At 37.7% G+C, this 25,906-nt stretch overlaps 1 protein-coding gene across 1 annotated transcript in view; it reads left to right on the plus strand.

Annotated features, from left to right (window-relative positions):
- IRAG2 (inositol 1,4,5-triphosphate receptor associated 2) overlaps positions 1-25,906 on the plus strand; it is a 94,190-nt gene that overhangs the window by 19,264 nt on the left and 49,020 nt on the right. Inside the window, exons 8-17 of the mRNA XM_070619320.1 lie at positions 1,545-1,703; positions 4,802-4,919; positions 6,910-6,960; positions 9,844-9,921; positions 12,350-12,406; positions 13,713-13,772; positions 13,874-13,938; positions 14,760-14,859; positions 17,477-17,578; positions 18,632-18,795. Of these exons, the coding sequence (XP_070475421.1) occupies positions 1,545-1,703; positions 4,802-4,919; positions 6,910-6,960; positions 9,844-9,921; positions 12,350-12,406; positions 13,713-13,772; positions 13,874-13,938; positions 14,760-14,859; positions 17,477-17,578; positions 18,632-18,795 (954 nt within the window). The remainder of the gene's footprint in view (positions 1-1,544; positions 1,704-4,801; positions 4,920-6,909; positions 6,961-9,843; positions 9,922-12,349; positions 12,407-13,712; positions 13,773-13,873; positions 13,939-14,759; positions 14,860-17,476; positions 17,579-18,631; positions 18,796-25,906) is intronic.

Here is a 25,906-nt window from a genome sequence, read left to right on the forward strand (position 1 = left end):
TTTCATAGATCTACATATTTTGCTTATGATAAAGTCACTTAGCTCTTTTGTGTGTGTGGTAAAGCTAACAATTTATTTTGAACTATTAACTATTCTATCCCAATTACATTAGAGCTAGTTTCACTAGGAACACAAATTATATGACGAGTATTATATAAATTAACGTTTTCTCACTCATGAAACCTTTCTCCTTCAGTGACTCCATGTGTTTTCATGGAAAACAAGTTCCATTTAAAGCAGTTATGACATTGACCTTAACCTCTTTGGGGGGTTATCTTTAAAGGACTTCTTTGATAGATTCTTTTCGATATCAATGAGAAAAGCTGTTTTCTGCTAAATGTGTGAGTTTTAGATGTTAAAGAGAGGTGATGCTGTCTCTGACTTAGTTTATCTTTCCCACTTCGGATTTACCCTTGCAAAGAGGTGGAATAGGAACCATGTACCCAACCAGTGCTGAGCACTGGGATAAAACGGCATGAAACACACAGTCCAGGCTCTCAAAAGGCTTATGTTCTGGGGCCAGCCTGGTGGCGAAGCAGTTAAGTGTGCACGTTCTGCTTCAGCAGCCCGGGGTTTGCCAGTTCAGATCCTGGGTGCGGACATGGCACCACTTGGCAAGCCATGCTGTGGTAGGAGTCCCACATATAAAAAGTAGAGGAAGATGGGCACAGATATTAGCTCAGGGCCAGTCTTCATCAGCAAAAAGAGGAGGATTGGTGGCAGATGTTAGCTCAGGGCTAATCTTCCTCGAAAAAAAAAGGCTTATCATCTAATGTCAGGGGCAAGACTCACAAACATTAGTGAGCTATAGAAAATATTAAGAAAGATGAGTACTAAATTGAGCTACAATAAAAAAGCCCCTCAGAATTGCTTCCCAGTTTAAAGGCCTATTAGGACCTGCCAAGATCCCTTGACTAAAAGAGTAGTGTGTCAGTTTGTTTCAGGATCTCCCATAACCTGGGCAGAAATAGGAACTCTGCAGTGTAGACAGAGGTAAACGTTAGGAGTGAAGTGGAAAGGAATAAACAACAGCTGTGGAAGGTGACTTCAGAACTGGCAGATGCTGAATACCTGGCAATTTTTTTTTTTTTTAGGAAGATTAGCCCTGAGCTAACATCTGCTGCTAATCCTCCTCTTTTTGCTGAGGAAGACTGGCCCTGAGCTAACATATGTGCCCATCTTCCTCCACCTTATATGTGGGACGCCTGCCACAGCATGACTTGACAAGCAGTGTGCAGGTCCATACCCAAGATCTGAACTGGCAAACCCTGGGCTGACGAAGCAGAACATGTGAACTCAACCCCTGCTCCACTGGGCCGGCGCCAATACCGGGCAATTTTGGAAACGTCTCTGATGCTATTGTAATAAAGGGCTGAATACGTATTTATAGTATAAATGAACTTCCATTTATGAGGATGGAAGAGGATAAAGTAGTAAATCTCACAGGAATATTTAAGCCTGTTTGGGCTTAGCCATATGCTTTATTTTGATTGGAAGAAATTAGAGATGTTGAAGATTTTTCTCCTTCATTCTTTCTCCTGCAGAGAGGTGTCTGATTTGATTACCTATATAGCAGACCTGCATTTCAACAAGCGGAAGTTGGAGGAGGAAAATAATAAGTTTAAATTGGCATTAGAAACCTTGGAAGAAGCTAACAGCCAGTTATCAGAGGACGGCACTGAGCTGCGCCTTCGGATAAAAAGGTGAGCCACAGTGGGGTGCTGCATGCTGGGGGCTTTCAATTCTTCTTTCATTTCTTTAAATTGTTTTTCATCAACGTATAATTCGTATTGCATAAAATTCACCCTTTTAAAGTATACAATTCAGGGTTTTTTAGTATATTCATAAGGTTATCCAACTACCACCATGATCTAATTCCAGAACATTTTCATCACTCCAAAAAGAAATCGCATACTGATTATCAGTCACTCCCCATTTCCACCTTTCCTCAGCCACTGGCAACCACTATTCCTATCACTATGGATTTGACTATTCTGGATATTTCATATAAATGGAGTCATACGATAGGTGATCGTTGTGTCTAGTTTCTTTCACTTAGCATAATGTTTTCAAGGCTCATCCATATTGTAACATATATCACTACTTCATTCTTTTTCATGGCAGAATAATATTCCATTGTATGGATGTGCTCCATTTTGTTTATCCATTCTTCAGAGGCTGGACATTTTGATTACATCCGCTTTTTGGCTCTTATGAGTACTGTTGCTATCAACATTTGTGTACAAGTTTTTGCGTGGACTTGTGTTTTTAGCTGTCTCGGGTGTACACCTAGGAGTGGAACTGCTGAGTAGCAACTTATACTGAGCATTCTGAGGAACTGCTAAACTGTTTTCCAAAGCAGCTGTACCAATTCACGTCCCCACCAGCGATGCTGGTCAGTTCTTTTCTAGAGATGATGTTCTCTATGTCATTCAGGGTAGTCTAGATAAGACCAGTATGCCCGTGGGCCAAGTGTGGATCTAGCCAAAGAATTCTGTGGTTCAGCTGAACTCTTACTCTATGCAAAGTCCCATGCTGAGTATTATAAGAGACTCATTGATGAGTCAGATTTAAAATGTGCCCCCAGTGTACCTGTAGCCTAGAAGGATGATAGGAAAATTTGTGACCTTAGCTTAAGATAGAAAGGGATAAAGAACCTAGGAGACATACCAGGTAAAGGGTCCAATAGTAGTAAAATGGGTTTCAGGGAGATGCTCCAGCATCAGGAAAAAAGCAACAAGGTTCTCACAAAGTCTGCCTTTACAGATGTTGTAGGTGCTAGAATTCTGAACAGAAAAGGTCTAAGTTAACTTGAAAAGACAGTAAAGCATCTAACTATGGACTCCTACCCTCATAATTTTTGACTGGCCAGTCCAACCTCCAAACCAACCTATAAAACTCAAAAAATATGCTTAACTAAAGCTCTCTCCATTCCACAATTGGCTTATTTATTATTTATTTGAAATATAGTTATTCAGAATTTCTTTAAAAAAACTCTGCCTTGGATGAAAGTGCCGGTCGGGGCTTTTGGTTGCAAGCTCTAGAAGCTGATTGCGGTGACTGGAGCTGACTCTGGTTAACTTAAGTAGTGAAGAAACGTACTAGAAGGGAATTGGGTAACTTACAGAATAGAGAGAAAGGCTAGAAAATTCGGATGGGCAGCCAGAATGCCAGTGTCAACAAAATTAAGCCTTCGAGTCCTTCTCTTTCCTCCTTCCGCTAATCCTTCAGGAAGAGCCTCTGTTTCCTGTCAGTGCTCACAGGCTGTTTTTGGTACTGTGCAGTTGTCCCGTCATAGTAGAATTTGCCTTTTATATTAACAGTGCCCTCCTTAACGGGAGGAACGGTGTCTTTTCCATCCCGGCTACCCTAGTGCTTAGTAGAATGTCTACCATAGAATAGCTCTCCCTTCCTTCCGGTTGCCAGCAAGCCAGAAATCTTTGTCTCCTTTTTCTTCCTCGGCCTTCACTTCTAAGTCAAATAGCAGGTCCTGTTAATTTTACCTACCTTATATCTCTCAAGTAGAGTTACTTCTTTCCATTCCTGTGTCTGCCACATAGTTCAAGTCAACATCAACTTTCACCTGGGTCGCTACAGTGGTCTCCTGATTCAGCTCCCTGCCTTTTCCCAAACTTATGCCACACCAGCAGGAATACTCTTCCTGCATGTCAGTCTGACCACATGATGCCCCTGCTTCAAACACTTCAGTCGATCCCTATCGATTCAGGATAAAACCCAAATTCCTTCATCTGGTTTGCAAAGCCCATCATGATGGGGTCTCTGTTGCCTTCTCTCTCCTTCCCAGTGTTCACTCTGGCTCCAACAATATCTAACTACTTGCAGCCCTTCAGTGAGCTGCTGTTCTCTCTCCCTCTTTCTCATTATCTGAGCTATCTGCCTTTTACACTGTGTCTCCAGAACTCGGGTTCACTCCAAGCTTGGTTCTTAACACACTGTATTGTAATAATGATTATCTGTTTACCCTAGTAGACTATAAACTCCAGGAAGGTAGACTTCTCATGACTGGGTTCACTTTTGTCTTCTTCAATGCCTAGCATAATGCCTGGCACAGAGTTGGAGCTCAATAAATACTTGTTGAATGATCAATGTTAGTAAGGAAAAAAATTGCACCCTCTTTGAGACCCTGCTCAGAAAGCAGTTTATAATTTAGTGGGAGCACAAACAGGTAATTTCATGATATGGATTACTGTAATATATTTAATCGGTTTCCTTTTGTTGGCCATTTAGGTTGTTTCCAATGCTTTGTTGTTGTAAACAATGATATAACAAACTTTTTAAATAAAATATATCATTTAGAGACAATTTGCAATTATTTATTGGTTTAGTTGTCATCTCCCTCACTAGTATGTAACCTCTATAAAGGCAAGGACCATGTCTGTTTTGTCCACCATCATACGCCCCCTTGCAGGGTATAGCACCTGAAACATGGTATTAATCAGTAAATATTTGTGGAATTGCATTAACTAATGTCAGATCTTATTAGCAGAAGGAGAGAACTGTGTGATTCAGCCAATGATGGATTTCAATGGAAGTCTCCAAATCTTTATCTTCAGGAATATGTTTGTTTCCTTCTATCCTTTTTCCCCACCACACTCCCCCCAAATCCCTTCCTTCTCCAAGGACTGTGAAAGATCATGGGTATATTTTTGCTATTGTTGGCATCTGGTTTGAGTTTTCAGTGGTTTTCAACTTGGGTCCAAAAATAGTTCTTGGCTTTACATAGCATCTTTGACAGTTATATTTGAGGTTTTGCTCATTGCCTTCTCCCCCACCCCCACAGTGCCCACCAGGCTATTATGAGAACAAATCTGTTAAAAGAAGAACTGGAGGAACTGAAAATTAGTATGAATGCTTCAGAAGAGCAGAAGACCATGCTTGTAGCGCGGAACAAACAATTAGTGAGTCATCCAAGTACTTTGAAATTGGCATATAGTTTACATAACTGAACTCCAAAGAGGGTTTATTTGGAGGCGAAAATCAGAAGTCGGTAGGCTGATAAATGAATTGGTAACACCTTAGAAAAGTAAATACAGGTGGGATAAAATCTTTTCAAAGAAGATTAAGATTCTTTACAAATTAGTCATATTCACAATGGTTTATGAAGATCTGAAAGATCTCTGGAGTAGCTCCTGAAGCTGACAGGTGAATTCGTAAATACCTAATGCTGAAAACCACTTGAATTTTCTAAAAAAAAATTCTTGGTCTAACTTTCACCTTTTTCTTAGATTTTAAAAAAATCAGTTCTGTCAGTACTTACAGATGACTGAGAAGTTCTGTAAATCAATCCTTATACTAAATAAGACAGGCTTGTAATTTTTTGAGCAAAGCATTGCTTAGACTAGGCTTTGACTCAACCACCAGAGAAGTAATCATTTTTATTGAGAATGTCCAAACTAGTATTCAGAGCTTTAGTAATAATCTTCAAAATCCTGGTATATTCCAGCAGTATATTAGCTTGGCTGGGGTGGTGGAGATCAGCTGAAAGTCATTCAGACTAATTTATTTTTAAGTCTAAGTCATCAGACCTGGGCTCTAGGCTTGTGTCACTCATTTGTGACGTCCCACAACCAACGCATAGCTCTTGACTCAATAGTAATTTGTGGAGACTAGACTCATTGAGTGTCAGGATGACTCTGCAAGTCTCTGTGAAAGCATTACAGGAAAGACTAATTTGGGACCACTGAGGAGCTTCTAGCGGAGGCAATGGAAAGCAATGATCAAGAGCCCACCCTTGGGAGTCAGCCTACCTGCATTGAAGTCCTGACTCTGAAGGCTGTGTAACTTTAGGCAAAGCACATAACCTCTTTAAGCATCAGTGTCCTCGTATGTAAAATGGAGATGACAATACTACCTACCCTGGGGCTGGGAGGGTTAAATGAGTTAATGAGTGTAAAGCAGTCAATGCCCTCTTTCCTACTGGGGCAAATAATGCTAGCTGCTGCTATTAAAAATGCAGAGTCCTAGATATGTAATCCTAATCCTTTGCATTTTGTAGTGTTTTACAATTTCAAAAGGATTTTTAATATTTAATTTCGTTGGTCATCATATAAATGCTGTGAGGTAGAATCAGAAATTGCTATTCTTCATTAAAATAATTAAAAGAGTTATAGGCAAAATCCAGAGGTCTTTTTGATTGTTCAAAATCGTCTAATAAATGACAGAGCTAGAATTGAACTCAGGTCTTCTGATTCCAATTATGTAGTGTGTGTTCCTTCATTCTTGTCCCAGTGACATCCTAACTTGAGATGTTTTCCCTTTATTTTTATATTATAAAGATAATACTTGTTCAGTCTGTAAGAATAAGGAAATGCATATTAACAAAGAAAAAATAAAATTCCGCAAAATCTTTACCCTGTCCTATCCACAAGATTTACTGTTAACATTTTGGCATATATCCTGTCCTGGAATGTTTTTTCTTCTAATGGTTCTGAATTTGGGGCTCTTCATTATAAAGTAGTTTTTAATATTTGTATGTTCTGGTAATGTTGAATCTGGGACTATCCACAGCTTCAAGTAGAAAGCTAGAACTCTTTGTGATTTCAAGTTGCGGTTTAAATAGATGAGTTCACACGACTGCTTTGAGTGGATGGTGGTAAAGTAGCAGGGAGGGAGCCAGGCTGTTCCTTTTTTGTTTTTTTCTGTCCCTCCCTAGCTGTCATAATTCAATTGAGTTAAGGACGAGAGGGACTTCTCACAGATCCCAAGAAACTGGAAGCCAAAGGCTTAACCCCATATTGAGAACGTTTACAGACTAGCCTTGTTGTGATGTGTTAATGCCATATTTAACGCTGATAAAGGGAAAGAATGTTGATAGCCTTGGAGATAAATACATGGTATTTTCATAAAGTTCTCAAATACTTTTAAATTACTTTTCCCTTAATGATTCAGGAGACAGAAAACCGGGCTCTGATTCTTAAGATTCGGATTCTCCAAGAAGAGGTATGTTAAAATTGTTAAACACGGGCACAGATAAACCTATGGAAATCACAGTCGTGGGTCCTGACCCTGAGTTAAATAGAAATCATGTGAATATTTAGGCTCCTGTGGGCCGAAGACCAGGTTGCTTTGTCAAATGACAAGTGAGGAAGAGTGGGTAGGATTTTCATGTCTGGACAGAAATACGTTATTGCCTTTGTAATTCTCCATGGGAGAAACGGGATTTAATAAATTCAGATTTAAGATGAAATGAAATTAACCTGTCTAAAAAATATACAGATCAAGAAGGAAAGTGTAGACATTAATAATTTTCCATTATTCTACTGAACTAGGTGGCAAAAGTCTTGAGTCTGACAGCCAGATCTTAAACTCACTGAAAGTCTGACCTTGGAAAAACCATTTATCTTTTTTGGGTTAGTAATACCTAATTCCCTACATTATTTTGGAGATTAAGATAATGCATGTGAAGCCATTTGGTTAACCATGAATGTACCTCATATATATTAGGCAATGTTAATAAAATCTCTTAAAAAAAGAATAATTCTATATAATATTTTTCTTAAGCCACAGAATTAAAGCATTGAAAGAACAAGTAACAAAGCTACTAGTAAGTTACTATTTTGGTGGGAAATTCTCTATAGGTACCTTTTGAATGTCAAGTATCATGCATGATTTTTTATTTGGGCTTTATATAAGCTTACTGGAGGTATTTTTATCCAAAATATGGATCACATGGACATTAAAAACATTTCATTGTGGGTTGGAAAGGAACAATTAAAGATTGGGGGGGGGACCCCTACATTAGATTCAGGCGTGTTGTATCTACAAGGTCAGGTTTTTGTGAAACTAGTGCTTTACTATTAAGCTCCCCATGTAAGATATTTTTCTCCTCATATTTAACATGATTGACCAGCATCAAAGAATTGTACCAAACCAATTTAGAATTAAGACAGAAGGAAGATGATTTGGAACCCTTCATCATGAGATAGCACTACAATGATTGATGTACATTAGAAAACACATATGAATGATACTGGTAACTAAGATTCCTTTAGGAGGTAAAAATCTGATGCATTGTGAAGAGTAACAGCTCAGTGGTTTGGCTAGTTACTTGCTCTCATTCATTCATTCATTCATTTAGCACATATTCACTGGGAGACCTCTATGTGCTAGGCAGTACTCTAGGTGTTGAGGGTACAAGCTTAAGCAAAATAGCCCATGTGGAACTAGCATGTTAGATGGTGGTTAGTGCTGTGGAGAAAAGAAAAGCAGAAGACAGAATTGTGGGGGAATGCAATTTAAACTAAGGTGGTTAGGAAAAGTAGCGCTACGAAGTTAATCATTTGGTTGAAAACTGGAAAGGAGGTTTATCTGTGGAAGAGCATTTCAGGCAGAAGAAATAGCAAGTTCAAAGTCCTCAGGCTGTAGCCTGCCTGCTACTTTTGAGGGACAGCAAGGCCAGCATGGCTGGAGCAGAGGGAACAAGTGGCAAGAGGTGCGGCAGAGAGCTGCAGAGAGCCAGACCCATGGGGTCATGTGTAGGCATTGTATGGACTCTACCTGTTTACACTGAGTGTGATGGGAGCTGTTGGACGGTCTTGAGCAGAAGAGTAACATGATCTAATTTCCATTTTAACCAGGTAACTCTGGCTGTTGGGCTTAGAATTGACTATAGTGGCCCAAGGGGAGAAGCAGGGAGACGAATCAGGAAGCCCTTAATAATCCAGGCAAAAACTGATGGAGGTTTAGACCAAAGCAGTAGCAGTAGAGGTGGAACGAAGTGTTCAGGTCATCAAATGCTTTATAACATATTCAAAGGTATTTATTATCTATTCAGGTAGTATCGAAGTTCTCATCTAATTCTTTCTGATGTCTCAGTGAAATACCAAGCAAAGTCATCAGCTGAGACTGAGGATATTGGAGGAGGTCTTGGAAGTTCAAGGAGAGAGAGGAACAAAATAGATTAGGACTTGGCAAATGTTCTGTGAAGGACCTGATAGTAAACGTTTTTAGGCTTGCCTGTCTAAAAGGCCTTTGTTGCAACCACTCACTGCTGCCATTGTAGTGTGCAAGCAGCCATAGACAATATGAAAACAAATGAGCACAGCTGTGTTCTAATAAAACTTTATTCACAAAGCCAGGTGGTCAACCAGAGTTGGCCTGTGGAGATGGGAAGTTGGTGTAGTTTGAAAATCCCTGATTTAGGCAAATGGCCGTGTGAATGGACTAGGATTATATGATATGATCACCAGTAAACATTGAAGTTAAAAGTTATGAATTTCACGTGTGACCTGTTGATTCATTTGTATTTTTCTTTAACAATGTTTATCTGAAAGAGTGCTGGCATGGAGTGGGTGGCAAACTGGAATCAAGCAAATACTGAGAAGTAGGGGAGAGGCAAGGGAATTGGAGGGATGTGGAAGAGAGTGATTTTTATGATTGGCCATGGAAGAATGTAAGCTGTGTCGGGAGGGGGCTGAGTTCATGGGAAGGTGGAAGGATAATGAGAAGGTGATAGGATCAATTTATTGCAGGCGTTAGTGGGGATTGAGGGTTTGTCGGTGCTCAAAGAAGTAATCAGGAAAGATAAGAAGTGGTGGTTGAAGAATGAGATGCTTGCCGTTAAGATAAGGGAGGCATCACAGTTGCTGGTAATGACAAGTTTGAAGGTATGACTAGGAAGTGAGGGTGAAATGGAAGATAAGAAGGGACTACTGAGAGTATCCCTGGATGGTCATGTTAAATGTATCATGTTATTCTTTGGATAAAGTCTTAAATTTTGTCCCTTAGTTTAAAGTGTACCACAATGTTAATGATGAAAAGACTTTGTGATGTTCTTTTAACTTTTTGCTCTAAATCTAAGAATACGATCTTCTTTTACATTAGAATACTAAGAATATTATGGATATATATAAATTGGAAAAGAAGATAGAGGAATTGTCTAAAACTGAGACAGAGCACCAAGTAAGCACTTCCCAAATACTGGTAAAATATTTTCTTCCATCAAACTAATTTTACTCTATAAAGATGTATATGACTCATTGACACAATAAACTTTGATTATGAATTTTGAAATCTGTACTCCTCAAGATGTCTGAATTATATAAAAGGCAGTTTCTGGTTTTTTTTAATTTAACGCCTTACTGATATATAATATTCGTGCTGTTAAATTCACTCACTTGGAGTATACAAGTCAGTGGTTTTTAGTATATTCACAGAGTTGGGCAACTATCACCAAAACCAATTTTAAAACATTTTTATCGTCGCAAAAGAAATTCCTGTAACAGTCACTCCCCATCCTCCCTACCCGCTGCCAACCCCAACCCTAGACAATCGCTAATCTAATCTACTTTCTGTCTCTATAGATTTACCTGTTCTGGACATTTCATGTAAATGGAATCATACACATTATGTGGTCTTTTGTGACTGGCTTCTTTCACTCAGCGTGTTTTCAAGTTTCATCCACGTTATAGCGTATATCAATACTTCATTTCCTTTTATCGCTCAATAATATTCCATTGTATGGGTCTACCACATTTTGTTTATTCATTCATTAGTTGATGGACATTTGGGCCATTTCTACTTTTTTAGTATTATGAGTAATGCTGCTATGAACGTTCATGTACGAGTGTTTGTATGTGCATATGTTTTCATTTCTTTTGAGTATATACCTAGGGAGGACTTACTGGGTCATGTGATAACTATACATTTAACCTTTTGAGGAACTGCCAGACTGTTTTCCAAAGTGGCTCTACCATTTTACGTTTCCACCAGCTGTGTATAAGACTTCAAATTTCTCTACATCCTTGCCAACTCTTGTTATTATTTATATTTTTTATTATAGTGGCAATTTCTAACTTAACAGTATCTGATTTTGTAAATCCCTGTCAGGAAAGATTTCAGCTATTGTACCTTCTTAAGATGGAAAATGAGGAGAGATGGGAAAATCTATCCTTGACTGAATTAAGGGACGATGCCTTACAAAAATGATTTTTATCTATTTTGCATCTAAAAAGTCTATACTTAGTATGTATTTTTGTTATATCTGCCATACATTCTCATCAGGATACAAAGGCAGTTATTAATGAATTTAAAAATTTGTGTCATGCTTATTGTTATCTCTAATGGTTTTTTTTTTTAAGATTTTGTTTTTACTTTTTCTCCCCAAAGTCCCTCAGTACATAGTTGTATATTTTAGTTGTGGGTCTTTCTAGTTGTGGCATGTGGGATGCCACATCAGCGTGGCCTCATGGTAATGTCATGTCTGCACCCAGGATCCCAACCGGTGAAACCCTGGGCCGCTGAAGCAGAGCGTGCAAACTCAACCACTTGACCATGGGGCTGGCCCCTCTAATGGTTTATTTGAGCAGTGTTTTTTGTTGTAGTATACGTTTGAAATGATGATGGACTTAAATTTCATGTCTATACGTGAAATTTTTAAGTTTCCTAGCAGACATCCAAATTCCTTGTGTATATCTACATATACATATATTATAGCAGTTATAATTTAGACATTAAAATTAATTTTATTCTAGGAATGATTGTCTTTGGAAAACACGACTGTCATAAACTAGTGGAAAGAGCCAGAAAACATGGGTTCAAATCCTGTCTTCTCTACTTAAAAGCTTTATAACCTCAAGCAAGTAGTTAACCTCTTTAAGTCTCAATTTTCTCACCTACTAAATGGGTATGATATTTTCTAACTAATTCACAAGCTTGTTGGAAATTCATATGAGATGATTATGTGAAAATACCTTTAGAACTATAAAGGGATACCAAATATATATGATTATGATAATGATTGTACTTCTGACTATGCTGATTATGTTTCTAGGTTTTCAATTCAATGTACATATTTATCAATTGTATTGTATTTAGAAGCCAATGCCAACAAGCTTGCTTTTGTTTTGAATAAACTGATAAAGCCTTAATATTTATTTTGCTAAAAGAAATCATGAACATTTTTAAACGATGTTTTTAAAAGAAGAAGAGCCTTCTATATGTCCACAGAGAGTCTGTTCATGTCCTATCAAGATTTTCATTTTCACTAAGAAAATGAAGACTCCGTGTCTCCTTAGTATATGAAGTGTGAAGGGCCCTTGGCTGGAGCTGGAGACTCATATTCTAGGCTCAGTTCTGTCACTTGCCATGTGTGACATTGGGCAAGTCTCTGAATGGTGCTGAGCCTCCATTTCCTCACTGGTAAAGGAAGGACAATGACTCCGGCCTCCAGGGTTGTTGTGAGGCTGATGTGAAAGTTCTTTATAAAGTGAAAAACATATGCATGTTAAAGGCGCTTCAGAAACTTGTCTCAATATTGAAATGATTCTGTGGCACTGTCCTTTCCCAAAGCAGTGTCTCAGTGGCCTTCCCTAAATTTGTTACTTTTCAGATGCAGTTACACACGTATGAGAACGCTTTACTTAGTAAAGACGCAAGTTTGCAGAAGGTTGGTACTGTCCCTTCCCGTGAAGTCCCGTGGGATTGGCTAGCTCTCTACATGTCATAAAGGAGATGTTCATTTGTGTAACTTCACCCCTGTTAAAGTAACTGATTCTAAATTTTGACACAAGACTTTCCTTTATAATACTTCACAGAAATGTTCTTCTGAATGAAGAATACTGACTTCTTTATCAAGGATAAGTTTTAGCATATCCTCTCTAAATTCTGGTGGTGTTCATCCGTTTATACAACAAATATCAGTGCGCCAATTTACCAGTTACTGGCTAGATACTGGCGATGCAGTTCTAATTCATAACAATACCAGTGAGTATGTAGTCATTCATTTTAGGGAAGAAGAGTATATTCCCAAATTATTTTCTACCTTGCTTGTTTGATTGTGAAATAGCTAGACAGCTAGATAGCTAGATAATCTTTCTATTTATCCTTGTATCGTGTGACCATAGCCTATCAGGTAACAAAGGATGCCAGTTACAGAAATGCTGATTATGGTGGCTTTAAGAGACCCAAGAAGGACACAGCCTCAGTTAGTAAACTTCCACATTCCAAGACAGGGAAGTGAAGCAAGAGCAATATTTCTTCTTTTCCTTTCCCTGAATTTATGAAGTTGCAAAGGAGTCATTCATGGCTTGTGGACATTGACAGGGGTACTGAATATTGTACCAACTTTATCTCTTCATTGTGGGTGTCCTCTGTCTCTGTGTAGTGATGTTGTGGTAGTGGTGGCTGCTCACTTCGTCCATAACTCTGGTATTTCCACCACTTTGCACTTCTGCTCAGCATTCAAAGGTATTGATTGAGCGCTTCCCGTGTGCCAGGCACCGTGCTAGTCATGGGATAAAATTACAGGTCACACACTGACCGTACCCTCTGGTCTTGCAGTACAAAACTATGATTTTAACAGAGATATTGTTTAAACTGTATAAAATTGGATGCCTTAATAATTCCTTTGTCATTTGCAGGTAAAGACTGATTTTTTTCCTTCATGTATCATGTTAATAAATATAGTTTTGACTTTCACTCAAGAATTACGTTTCAGGCTTTGATTCTATTGGGCCCGGCAAACACAGAACATAATCACACCAATTAGATATAACTGCCTTGCTGTCCTTTGCTTTTTGTGTGGTTTTAGCTATAAACACAGACTGGTTCAGTTTGAAAATAGTGAGATTGGTAGAAGGTCTCGTGATCATTGGGCATTACAATTCTTCTGTAGCTGAGATTGGTAGTCTAATAAATATGATTTGGTGGACTCATATATCTATGTGTGATTAGTTCTCTCTTCTGCTTTTCAGAAGGATTTAAGTATAGAAGAACTTAAGTCAACCATCATTGAATATGGAAGCATTATAGAGGTATACCATAATCTCAGAGTTTGCAAGGTGGGCTTGTTAAATGCAAATGTAAATCCCCCACCAGAGTAACATGTACAGCCTACTGTTGTATGTGATTCCAGAATTTACGAGGGGATAAAAACAAACTGGCTCATGAGTTACAGCACTTGCAACAGGAACTCGTCATGTAAGTACAGAGCTACTCCTCATCAGCCTTCTCTCCTGTGCCTCCCCTACATTACTGACCTACTGAGCCATACGCAGTTCTTTGAATGTGCCACATTCTTTTCTTCTGTACCTCAGTAAGTGATATTTTCTCTGCTTTTTCTCTAAGAGAACTTTTTCACAAGTTTTCCGTGACCCTCGCTTGCCTCACTCTTACCTTGAGATGAAGTAATCCTTTTGAGTGCATGTATGGCATGTTGCTCTGACCTCTTTCCTAACACACATCGTCCTATATTATAATTGTTTGTTTCTACATATGTGTAGTATGCTAGTCCAGGAGTCCACAAGAGCCACTCAGATAACAAAAACGAGTAAGACCAGGGGGGTGGGGCACACACTTACGTTATGAGAGTGACGAATGAGAAAAGTGCATTCCCCAGATAAAGGCAGAGGGGGCTACTCTGCTTAGCTCCAGCTAATTGTTGTGTCAAGAATATATGGAGCCAGTGTGGCCACATCGTCTGATTTTTTAAGAAAAGCTAGCAATCTAGATTTTTAGCAAATTTTCTAATTTTTAACTATTGGCTCCAATTCTTAAAAAAAAAAAAAACAAAAAAGTGTGGCCTACTTGTTTGCAACTACCTAGAGTCACTAGACTGTGCAGCTCCGGGAAGACAGGGTCTGTCTCTTATTGCTCTCTGTATTCCCAAGTGCCTTATACAATCCTTGGCACATGTGAGTACTTACCGATTGTTTGGTGATAAACAAACCCTGTTCTGGTGACTTAAATATAATGTTGGAAGCACACCTAACCAGACTGGACTACTGTTTTTGTTTTTCAAGAAATGGGATCCAGTTGAATCTTCATGGAGAGCCTAATAGTATCATCTCTGATGGAGAAAAATCTTTGCATTGTGAACTCATTCTTGCTCAGTCTGCAGAGGTAGGTAATTACCATCAAATGGAAGCCTTTAAAAATAATCACCACATGCAATAGCTTACTATTAAATCAAGGTCCGTAGGTTGTGGAAAAGCACCTGTGATGTTTTGAGGGTATCTGTTGACAGTTTTTTAGAATCCAAGTCTAGAGTCTCTTAGCCTGGAAGAACGGATGTTTTTCCAATTACGGCCGAAAACCATAGTGAAGCTCAAGCATGGGGTTGTGGAAGTGTGTGTTCAGTGAATCTGGGCTTTCAAAATCTTTATATTCTTGATATTTTTGAGACAAACTACCTGCACTGATCCCCAGCGTGGGGTCCTAAAGGAAGCAGTAGAGATGCGTGAACTAATTTTCATTATTTCCCTAAACCCCTAAAGTAAATGCATCGACCAACAATAAAGATACTCAGACACAACGTGAAATTTCTTGGCTTTAGGATGTAGTTGTACCAACCCAATTTAATGACAGTGATTATTCCATTCTGAACAGAAATTAGCATTTTTATATATTTTTCGTTAATTTTAAAATGGCAAAATGAATTATTACTTTCAAAAAATCTCAGTTTGTTAGGTAGACCCCGTTTTTTACATATGGGAAGAAACAATCAAAAGCCTTCTTGGGGGTGAAATGTTGGGACCCCCTCTTCCCTGAACTGTATTTTTCACTCCTTTGTACTTTCCAGTTTTGTGCTTGTTATGTTAGGAAATGCAAATTGCTTTCTTTTCACTACTTTGATGTTCTCTCCGTGTCTGTGGACGATGGATATATCAGAATGTCCTCCTGTCAACAGGTGTGATGTGACCTTGAAAGGAGAGGGAAAAATGTCTTTGGGGCAAATGCTGTTTGAATTTCTCCCGCCAAGGATGCAGGGGCAACATATGCTGCCTTCATCTGAAGCCGTCTCAGGCAGCCTTGGACATTCTGCTGAGGGCTATGCTTTCCTGACGTTCTGTTTCAACTACTCATCATTTTACTTGTGTTTTTGAAACCGAGCCAAACTGCCAGACTGAATGGAATGGTGGCGAATCTGCCATGGCAGTGTGTTTTTATCCTCAGTCCTTTGAGATAATGATGATGTCAAGATACCAGCCTGTAAAGTTCTATACTTCTAAACAGGTTAAACCGCTGGCGAAGTCCTGCCTGAAGGTTACCCCACTGATAGATTAAGAAGTTTGCCTTCTAATTGAAATCTGGAAATAACAGCCCTCTGACCTTTTTCCAACAGACAGCAAGAAGAAAGTTAGATGTATTGTCATATATGTAAAATAGGAGACAAACTTTGAGAGAAGTGTAAGAAATATGTTTTGTGAAACATCATCTAGTGTCTTCTGTGAATGGAAGGGAGACAAAAGAAACCAGTCTATTTTCAGTAGGACACATTGAGCACTCTCCCTGACCCCCCAAATTTTTTTATCTGTGAATTTCTTTACCTTTCCCGAGTTTCATAAAATTGGAGCCGTAGCCATTTATTTCACCAACATGTAAATATTATCTATTGGATAAATGAGTTTTCCTGAAGAATGAATAAATGTTAAGTTGAAGCCATCCTAGAGAGAAATGCAAACAGTTTTTTGGGATGTAGGAAGATTCTGTGAGACTATTTAGTATTGTTTGATGGGGACAATTTCATTGACCCATGGGCAGCATTTTCATAAAATAAAAATAATGAATGTTCTTTATTAGAATGAGAGAGTTGTGGACATTTTGGTAATTGTTTCAGAACAATGAAACCGAGTGGCAGTGCAATTTAGTCAGCTTGTCATCTCCAGACATGATGATGGACCAAGCAATGCCACTGTTCCTGAGAGAACTGGAACAAGAGGGAGTGGAATTCAGAGTTATGCTTCACAAACTGGTATTGTGTAACATACGCATATCCTGATGTTTCACTGGCTATGGTTCTCTGCAGATAACTGACCTGATAATTCAGTCTGTTTGCTGAGAACAAGCATATCTGTGAGTAGTTGAGACCCAAGTTAATCCTACTATGAAGAGAGATTTTTCTCAAATCTTCAAGTTGGTCTTCTAGTTCTGGGTCAGTCAAGAGTAACAGGTTGACCACTAGGTATGGATTGCTTGAGCTTATTTTTCCTACAGGTTAATCTTTAGTATCAAAACATTGAAGACACACTATCTGTTGAACAGTTTCCTTCTAGCTAATGGCTAGTACCTCTTTCTTCATTTTGACTTTTGACTGGAAACTCTAGATGGTCAGAGAAAGCAGAGAACAACACCTTCATGTTAGTATTTCTAGTCCCTTTCACAGTCCTTAGCATAGAATAGGTAGCATTTAGTTTGATGAATGAAAAAAAAATCCCTGAAAATGCTTGTTTCCTTCTACTTGAGAGGGAAATGAAAATGGGTAGGTTTTGTTCTGGAAAATGAGTCTATCTGTATATATTTAGCATGTCTAGAGCACCTGATAAGGGTTAGCATCTACACATGGCAATATGCTGGGATAAAGGAAAGTCACTGGGTGGCATTAGATGAGAAGACACTCTCTCTGGTATCTTCTTGAATTATCTAGATAGTAGAATTTTGGTCTAAATTACATCTTCTCATATCATAGCATATGCCTTTCACGTGCATTCCTAGTTGAAGATGTGGAACTCTTTTTCAGCATGGAGAAGTTTCTGAAGTTGAAACCCTCATTGATAGCTCTCTACAGTGGGTAACTAATCCAGAAATTACTGTGAAAGAAAAGTGGGAGAACAAGCTTACTGTAAGTGTTCCATATTTTGTGATATTGGTTTTTCTTCTGCTTTCTTAATCCAGGTAATACTTATTATATACAGTACCATTTCTAAGACTTTATTGTTGCCTTCTGCTATCTCAGTCTGATGATATGTGTAGAGTGTGTGTCTGGGGATGTGTATGAGTGGGCATATGTAGGTGACAGTAAGAGGGTGAGGGTTAAGATGAGTGTGTTTGAGTGTGAGCGTGAGGAAAGAGAGAGTGAGTGTGAGGATATGTTATGTGTGTCAGATAGACAAAGAATAAATAAGATTATTTAATGAAAAGATGTTTTTATTTGAATCCTTGTAAGAACTGACTAATCTAAGCTTGGACTTTTTCCTTGGCCTATTAAAATTCTCTGCTTTTCATAGAATGATTATTGTGCAAAAAAATCTTGTTCCTGAGACTGACAGTTTTATTATCCTAGAAATTAGCAGAACATTGGAAAAATGGGAACTTCTGGGGTAGTTATTCCCAGTTTTGTTAGAAAGGAAGCATTCAAGCAGAAATCTCTTCAATTTATCCATCACTAGTTGTCTGTACTTCTGGACTGCCATATGATTTCCTAACATCTGTCAGCCTCTAAAGTTAAGCTATAAAGCAAGAAGTAAACTCTTAAAAATCTGTGATATTAATTTCAACCCCTTTGCCAAACTAACCTTTTTTTAAAAGTTGCTTTTAAGTATGCTAATTAACAAATATTGATTTTATTGCATTTCCTTATTCCACCCTATTTTAAAGCAATTATGATTATTGATGAAATGGTCAGAGACCCATTCATTGTAAGAAAAAGAAAATAAAGCTCAATTTTAGGCACATGATAGGTACCCAATACATACTTGTTAAGTTGAGATAGTCAAATTAAAAGATAATCAATCTTTGGGCAATTGAGAATTGTACCTGTTCAATCAGAATTTTAGGGTCCAGTAACAGTGAATACTATTGAGATGAGAATAGCCACAGCATTTTATATTGCCTCTGACATTTGTTTATATTGAACACTGGAATGGTGGAGTTTGTTTTGTGTCTTTTCTTATAGGAATTCAAATATATCATGGAAGAGAAGCTAAATCTTTCGATATTAATGCTGAACAGCTTGGGAAACCACAAAGAATCCCTCGATAAAGAGTTTGTTAAATTGATAGAGATTCTGAAGAGATTCAGGCTGGAATATTTATATTTCAGAAAAGAATTTCTTTCCAGGTGACAATCATTTATATATAAGAAACCCATGCTGTATACACATGACACATTGGTGATTGTGCCCTGGTGTTCAGTTTACTTTTTTCAAGTTGTATACATTGATTTCTGATGACACTTTGTTAGGGAAAACATTTTGTCTGACAATTTTTGAATTGTGAAATTAACTTTTATATTCAAAATTGCAAATAGTAAGCTCTAAAATCTGTGGGAACCAGTATAATGAGTTATTTTCCCTAGAGAAAGAATTTAGAATTACAAGAATATAGAATTCTTTTAACCAAAAGGGGCCTTAGAGATTATTTAGTAAAACCTCAAAATTTTATAAAGGGCTGAGGCAATAAAGATGTAAAGTGAATTGATCAAGATCCGAGAGTTATTAATGGATAGTCTACAAATAGATCTATTAATGGAATAACTTGATATTGGATCTGTTGACTTTTATCCCATTGGGCTTCATATTCCGTCTCAGCATATAATGTATCACATCGGGCACTAGTCAATTCAATTTCAAGTAAACGAAATCATGGGGAGGGGCCGGCCCGGTGGCACAGCAGTTAAGTGTGCACGTTCCGCTTCTTGGCAGCCCAGGGTTCACTGGTTCAGATCTCAGGTGCGGACATGGCACCGCTTGGCAAGCCATGCTGTGGTAGGTGTCCCACATATAAAGTAGAGGAAGATGGGCATGGATGTTAGCTCAGGGCCAGTCTTCCTCAGCAAGAAAAGAGGAGGATTGGCAGCAGTTAGCTCAGGGCTAATCTTCCTCAAAAGAAAAAAAGTCATGGGGAATAGAGGACTCTAAATGTAAAATAATGTACCATCTTACCCTTCCTCTCACCTTAATTCTTATGATTTTATGAGGAAATTCTTAAAATTTGTACACTCTGTAAACCACATACTAAACAAGAACAGTGATTATATCTTTTGGTGACCACTATTTATATAGCTACTAACCATGCTAAATGTTCCCTTAAGAAACAATTTTAAATAAATGAATGAATATAGGTGTATGTTGAATTTGAATAAAGTAAAAAAGTAAATGTCGTTAGAGACCAACATTACTTAAAGAAAATGGCTGGAAGAAACTATTTTATTTCTGCAAAATAAGGAAACTAGATACCAGAGAGAGGTTAATACCACTTGGGACTCTCAAAAAAATGATCTTCTGCTCTTCCTAAGAAGCAGACGGCCCAGACTTCCCCATAGTGGTGAAGTTGTGGGTTAAGTGGAAATGCAGCTTCCTTACCCAGATACCATCTCCACAAAAGGGAGCCTTGAAATTCTTCTATTTAGCAACCAAAGAACTATTTGGAGGGAGGCCTGCATTAATGTCATCTCTGAGTAAGTGAATGTTCTGTATTACCCTACTAGACACATGGCAGCCCAGTTAAATAATAGTAGGTACAATTTGTCAAGAGTTTACTATCGGATATAGTGCTAAGAATTTGACATACATTTATCTCGAGAGAGATTCAATAACTTGCCAAGGTCACCCAAGTGGGATTAAGTGACAGCTGGGATCAGACCTAGATAAATTTGACTTCAAAACCTACGTTCTTTCAACTATTAATCTCCCACCGTCTACTTGTTAAAATTTTGTATAACATTCATTAAAAATACTCAACCTAGCATTGGGCAAAATACTCATCAATGTAGGGAAGATTTAGCTTCTGCCTTCTAGATATAATTTAAAACAGACAAAGCCATATAGAAGCTACACACAAAATGATTTGGCTGTGGGTTTTAACTATGAGTAAACAAATGAGTGGAGTATTTTGTAGGGATGAGAGAGAGAATTCTATGCTTAGGTGAGGCTGGAAATTTTATTAAAGGTAAACTTTCAGGAGCTGTTTCCTGAGGGAGAGAAGGCTTCCATTCTGGTGTAAGATAAACAGGCTCCAGTGCTGAGGACTGGAAAGAATTGAGTGAGTCAAGGAGAGGCAGTGAAAGGAAAAACTACTCTCAGAGGGCTTGGTGAGGAAAGCATGTTATCATTCATACACATTCAAGGGCCAGCTTTGTGCCAGACTTTTTTTTTTCCTAGGTGCTAATGAATTGTAGGAAATAAGGTAGAAATCTGTGCCTCCATGAAACTAACATCTATTAAGTGACACAGATAATGAACAAATAAACGTATAATTATATGATATAATGCCAGGAAGTGGTAGGTGATATGAAGAAAATTAAAGCAGGATAAGAAGACTGAGAATGACGGGAGCAAGAGGACTTAATTTTAGAAAGAATAGCCAGAGAAGGCCTAAGAAGTGATGTATTGAGCAGATGGCTGAAGGAAGTGAGAGAGTGAGCTATGTGATGATCTGGGGAGTGTTCTAGGAGAGGAAATAGCTACTGCAAAGGCCCTGAGGTTGTAGTGAGTTTGATACATTTAAGCAGCAGCAAAAGGCCAGCATGGCTGGGATGGAGTGAGTGCTGGGCAGTGGTAGGAGATGAGGTCAGAGAGATAGGCAAGGATCTGGTCCACAGCCTTGCAGTTCATGTTTAAGAAATGAGATTTTATTCTGAGTGGATGGGAAACCATCACAGGGTTATAAGCAGAAAAATAATATGACTTGTGTTCTGAAAGATCATTCTGGCTTGTAGGTAGAGAACTGTCTACAGAGGGCAAGAGGGAAAACAGTGAGACCAGTGAGAGGGGCTTTTTCAATAACAGATTACCAATGAGAGATCCTGAAATCAATTTACTTTATTATGACCTATTTTTAAAAATAAATATAAAATATAGAATGCATATAGTAAGAGTAAGTAATGTTTCATAAAATTTTTGTTTCAGCTGTATGTGTACTTGGTTGAAATATAAAGTATTTACTGGGTCACGGTCAAAAAAAAAGCCACTGAGTTAGGAGCTATTTGCAATAGTCCAAGTGAAAGGTGTAGCATGAGCCAGGGTGATAGTTGTGAAGGTGATAAGAGATGATCAGATTCAAACTATATTTTGAGGATGGGTCAGATCTGATATACTAGTGAATTAGATGTGGGATTGTAAGAAAGAGAAGAGTCATCCTTGACTTAGAGGTATTTTGTCAGAAAACAAGGTAAACGGGGTGCTATTTAGATAGCAAACTCTGGGTGGGACTCAGACTTGGCAGGAGTAGAAATCAAGATTTAGCATTAGGACATGTTAGCAAGGAGAGTTGCTGAATTTCAAAACAGACCCCCAAAGCTAACACTATGCTTCTGAACATGATAATGAAAATCTCTATGGAAGAAAGATCTTCAAAGTTTCGACATCTGATGAATATCTTTAATAGATGGTACTATCTAATTTTTTAAAAAGTTATTTGTAAGATTATTATGATTCATAAAGTACATAAAAGTTGTTGTCTTATAGGTGCAAATACCTCCAAGTGATTAATAGTTTTAGTATTATTAAATATGGATTTCTGTTGGTCATAACAGCTCTTTTACTTTCCCTTGGAGGATAATGGACACTTGAGACTTTAGGCTATTACTGGAAAGGAGAAAAGTAGATAAAACTGATGTCTTAAAAAAAAAAAACAGAGGAGGTGAAGTCAGCAAGAAGATAGAATAGGAGGCCCTGGACCCTCCTTCCCCCAATGGATACCATGATTAAATAGTAATACATGGACAAATTCCTTTTGTGAGAAATCCATAAATTAGTTGAGAGGCTCCTGCACTCTGGATCACCATGAAACCAGCCAAGTCAATACTGATAGGAAAATTCTAGATACATTTTGCCATAGTTCCTGCTCCTGGCACAGGACCATATGATTGAAAGGAATCTCCCAGCTTCCAGTTTCTCCCTAAGGAGAGAAAGAGTTGGACGGTGTGTCTAACATCCCAGCTTTTCTGAGGAGTGCCCAAGATATTGGCTTCTGGCTCATCTGTCTCAGAGTGCAGACAGAATTAGGCAAACTGTAGACACCTGGGGGATACTGAGAACAAAGACAGTGGTTGGAATAAGCACACAAGCACTCATCATAGACCCTTCCCTAGCTCAACACAAAGTAAGCAGATGAAAAGTCCCACGGCCAAGCTTCTCCTTGGGGAAAGAAAGAGTTGGATCATGCACCCAACATACTAGCTTTTCTGGGGATGGCCTAAAATACTGGCTTCTGTCACACCCATCTTAGAGCAATGATGGGACCATCATAACCTAGATGTGTAGGACTCACTAAGAACAAAAATGGTGGTTTAAACTAGCATGAATATTTGAGACACCCCCAGAATCTCTATCTGGACTGATTGATAAGGATTTTGTCCTGTGCAAGTCCAGTCTGTGAAGACTGGGAGAGGTGGCTGTTTTTTCTAATATGCATATACCAACAAAAATAGTCAAGGAAAATGAAGAAACAGAGAAATGTTTCCCAAACAAAGGAACAAAATAAATCTCCAAAAGCTGAGACTGATGAAACAGAGATAATGATTTACCTCACAGAGAATTCAAAATAACTGTCATAAAGATGCTCAACAAGATCAGGAGAACAATGCATGAACAAAGTGAGAATATCAACAAAGAGATAAAAACTATAAAAAAGTACCAAGCAGAAATATTGGAGCAGAAGAATATAATAACTGGACCAAAAAATTCACTAGAGGGGTTCAGTATCAGGCTAGATTAAGCAGAAGAAAAGATCAGTGAACTTGAATGTCAGAGGAGTAAAAAGAAAAGAGAATGAAGAAGACTTAAGGGACGTATGGAACACCATTAAGGAGACCAAGATATGTATTATGGGACTCCCAAAAAGAAAAGAGAGAAAGAAAGAAGCAGAAAAGTGATTCAAAGAAATAATGACTAAAACCCTCCAAAATCTGGGGAAAGACATCCAGATCCAGGAAGTCCAATGGATCTCAAATGAGATGAACCCAAAGAAATCCACTTTGAGTCACATTATAATCAAATTGTCAAAAGTCAAAGACAAGGAGAGAATTTTGAAAGCAACAAGAGAATATTTTTGTCATGTACAAGAGAATCCCCTTGAGATTCATCACTGAATTTCTCAGCAGAAACCTTGCAAGCCAGAAGGGACTGGCTTCTCCCTTCTGTAAAGTATTCAACGTACTGAAAGTAAACATCAACCAAGCAACAAAACTCAAAAATGAAGATGGTATACTTTCCCTTACAAACAAAAGGTGAGGGAGCTCATTACCACTAGACCTACCATACAAGAAATGCTAATGGGAGTTCTTCAAGCTGAATTAAAAGGACCTTAAACAGTAATATGAAAGCATAGTAAAGTAGGAAATTTGCTGGTAAATGTAAATACATAGACAAATACATAACACTGTAATACTATAACACTATAAAGTGGGTAAACCACTTTTAATTCTAAGATAAAAGTTAAAAAACAAAAGTATTATAAGTAAATAAAACTATAAAAATATGTTAAGGCATACACTTCATAAAAAGATGTAAATTGTGACATCAATAGTGTGGGGGAGAAGTAAAAGTGTACTTTTTTGTATGTGATTGAAGTTAAGTTTATCATCTTAAAGTAGACTGTTATAAGATGTTTTATGTAAGCCGGATGGTGGCCATAAAGAAAATACCCATGGAAGATACACAGAAGAAAAAGAAAGGAATCAAAACATATCAATACAAAAAAAATCAAAGGAAGACAGGAAGAGAGAAAAACAGGGACAAAAGAACTACAAGATACACAGAAAACAATTAGCAAAATAGCAATAGGAAGTCCGTCCCTATCAATAATTACTTTAAATAGATTAAACTCCCCCATCAAAAATCATAGACTGGCTGAATGGGTTAAAAACAGGATTCAACTATTAGCAGTCTACAAGAGACTCACTTTAGATTTAAGGAAACACATAGGCTGAAAGTGAACAGATGGAAAAAGGTATTCCATGCAGATGCTAACAAGAAGAAAGCAGGGGTGGCTATACTTATATCAGACAAAATAGACTTTAAGTCACAAACTGTCACAAGAGACAAAGAAGGATGTTATATAGTGATGAAAGGGTCAGTTCACCAGGAAGATATCACAATTATGAATATATATGCACCCAATACCAGAGCACCTAAATATATAAAGCAAACATTGACAGATGGAAAAGAGAAATAAATAGCAATATAATAACAGTAGGAGACTTCAATATCCTACTTTCAATAATGGATAGAACATTGAGACAGAAGATCGATATGGAAATAGCACACTTGAACAATACTATAGACCAAATGGACCTAACAGAAGTATGCAGAACATTCCACCCAATAGCCACAGAATATACGTTCTTCTCAAGTGCACATGCAGCATTCTCCAGGGTAGATCACATGTTAAGTCACAAAACAAGTCTTAACAAATTTAAGAAGATTGAAGTCATTTTAAATATCTTTTCCAACCGCAATGGAATAGAACTAAAAATCAATAGCAGAAGGAAAACTCGAAAATTCACAGACATGTAGAAATTAAACAACATACTGCTGAAAAACCACAAAGAAGAAATTAAAAAGGAAATTAGAAAATGTCTTGAAATAAACAAAAATGAGAACAATATGTCAAAACCTATGGCATACAGCAAAAACAGTACCAAGAGGGAAGTTAACAGTGATAAATGCCTATATTAAAAAGAATAACAATCTCAAATAACCTAACCTTAGGGTGGGGGATGGGCACAATAGGTGAAGGGGATTATGAGGTACAAACTTATAGTTATAAAATAAATAAGTCATGGGGATATAATGTACAGCATAGGGAATATAGTCAATAATATTGTAATAACTTTGTGTCTTGACAGATTGTTACTAAAATTACTGTGGTGGTCATTTCGTAATGTAGATAAATGTTGAATCACTATGTTGTACACCTAAAACTAATATAATGTATGTCAACTATACTTCAATAAAAATAAGTAAAAAACAAGCCTAACTTTACACCTCAAGGAACTAGAAAAAGAAGAACAAACTAAAAGTCCAAAGTCAGCATAAGGAAGGAAATAATAAAGATTAGAGCAGAAATGAAAAAGATAGAGAATAGAAAACAATTTTTAAAATTTTTTTAAAGAAACAGTGAAACTAAGTTGGCTTTTTGAAAAGATTAACAAAATTGACAAACCCTTAGCTACACTAAGAAAAAGAGGAGACTCAAATAAATAAAATAAAAAATGGAAGAGGACACAT

The sequence above is a fragment of the Equus przewalskii genome, chromosome 5 (assembly GCF_037783145.1).
Source record: "Equus przewalskii isolate Varuska chromosome 5, EquPr2, whole genome shotgun sequence".
Lineage (NCBI taxonomy): Eukaryota > Metazoa > Chordata > Mammalia > Perissodactyla > Equidae > Equus > Equus przewalskii.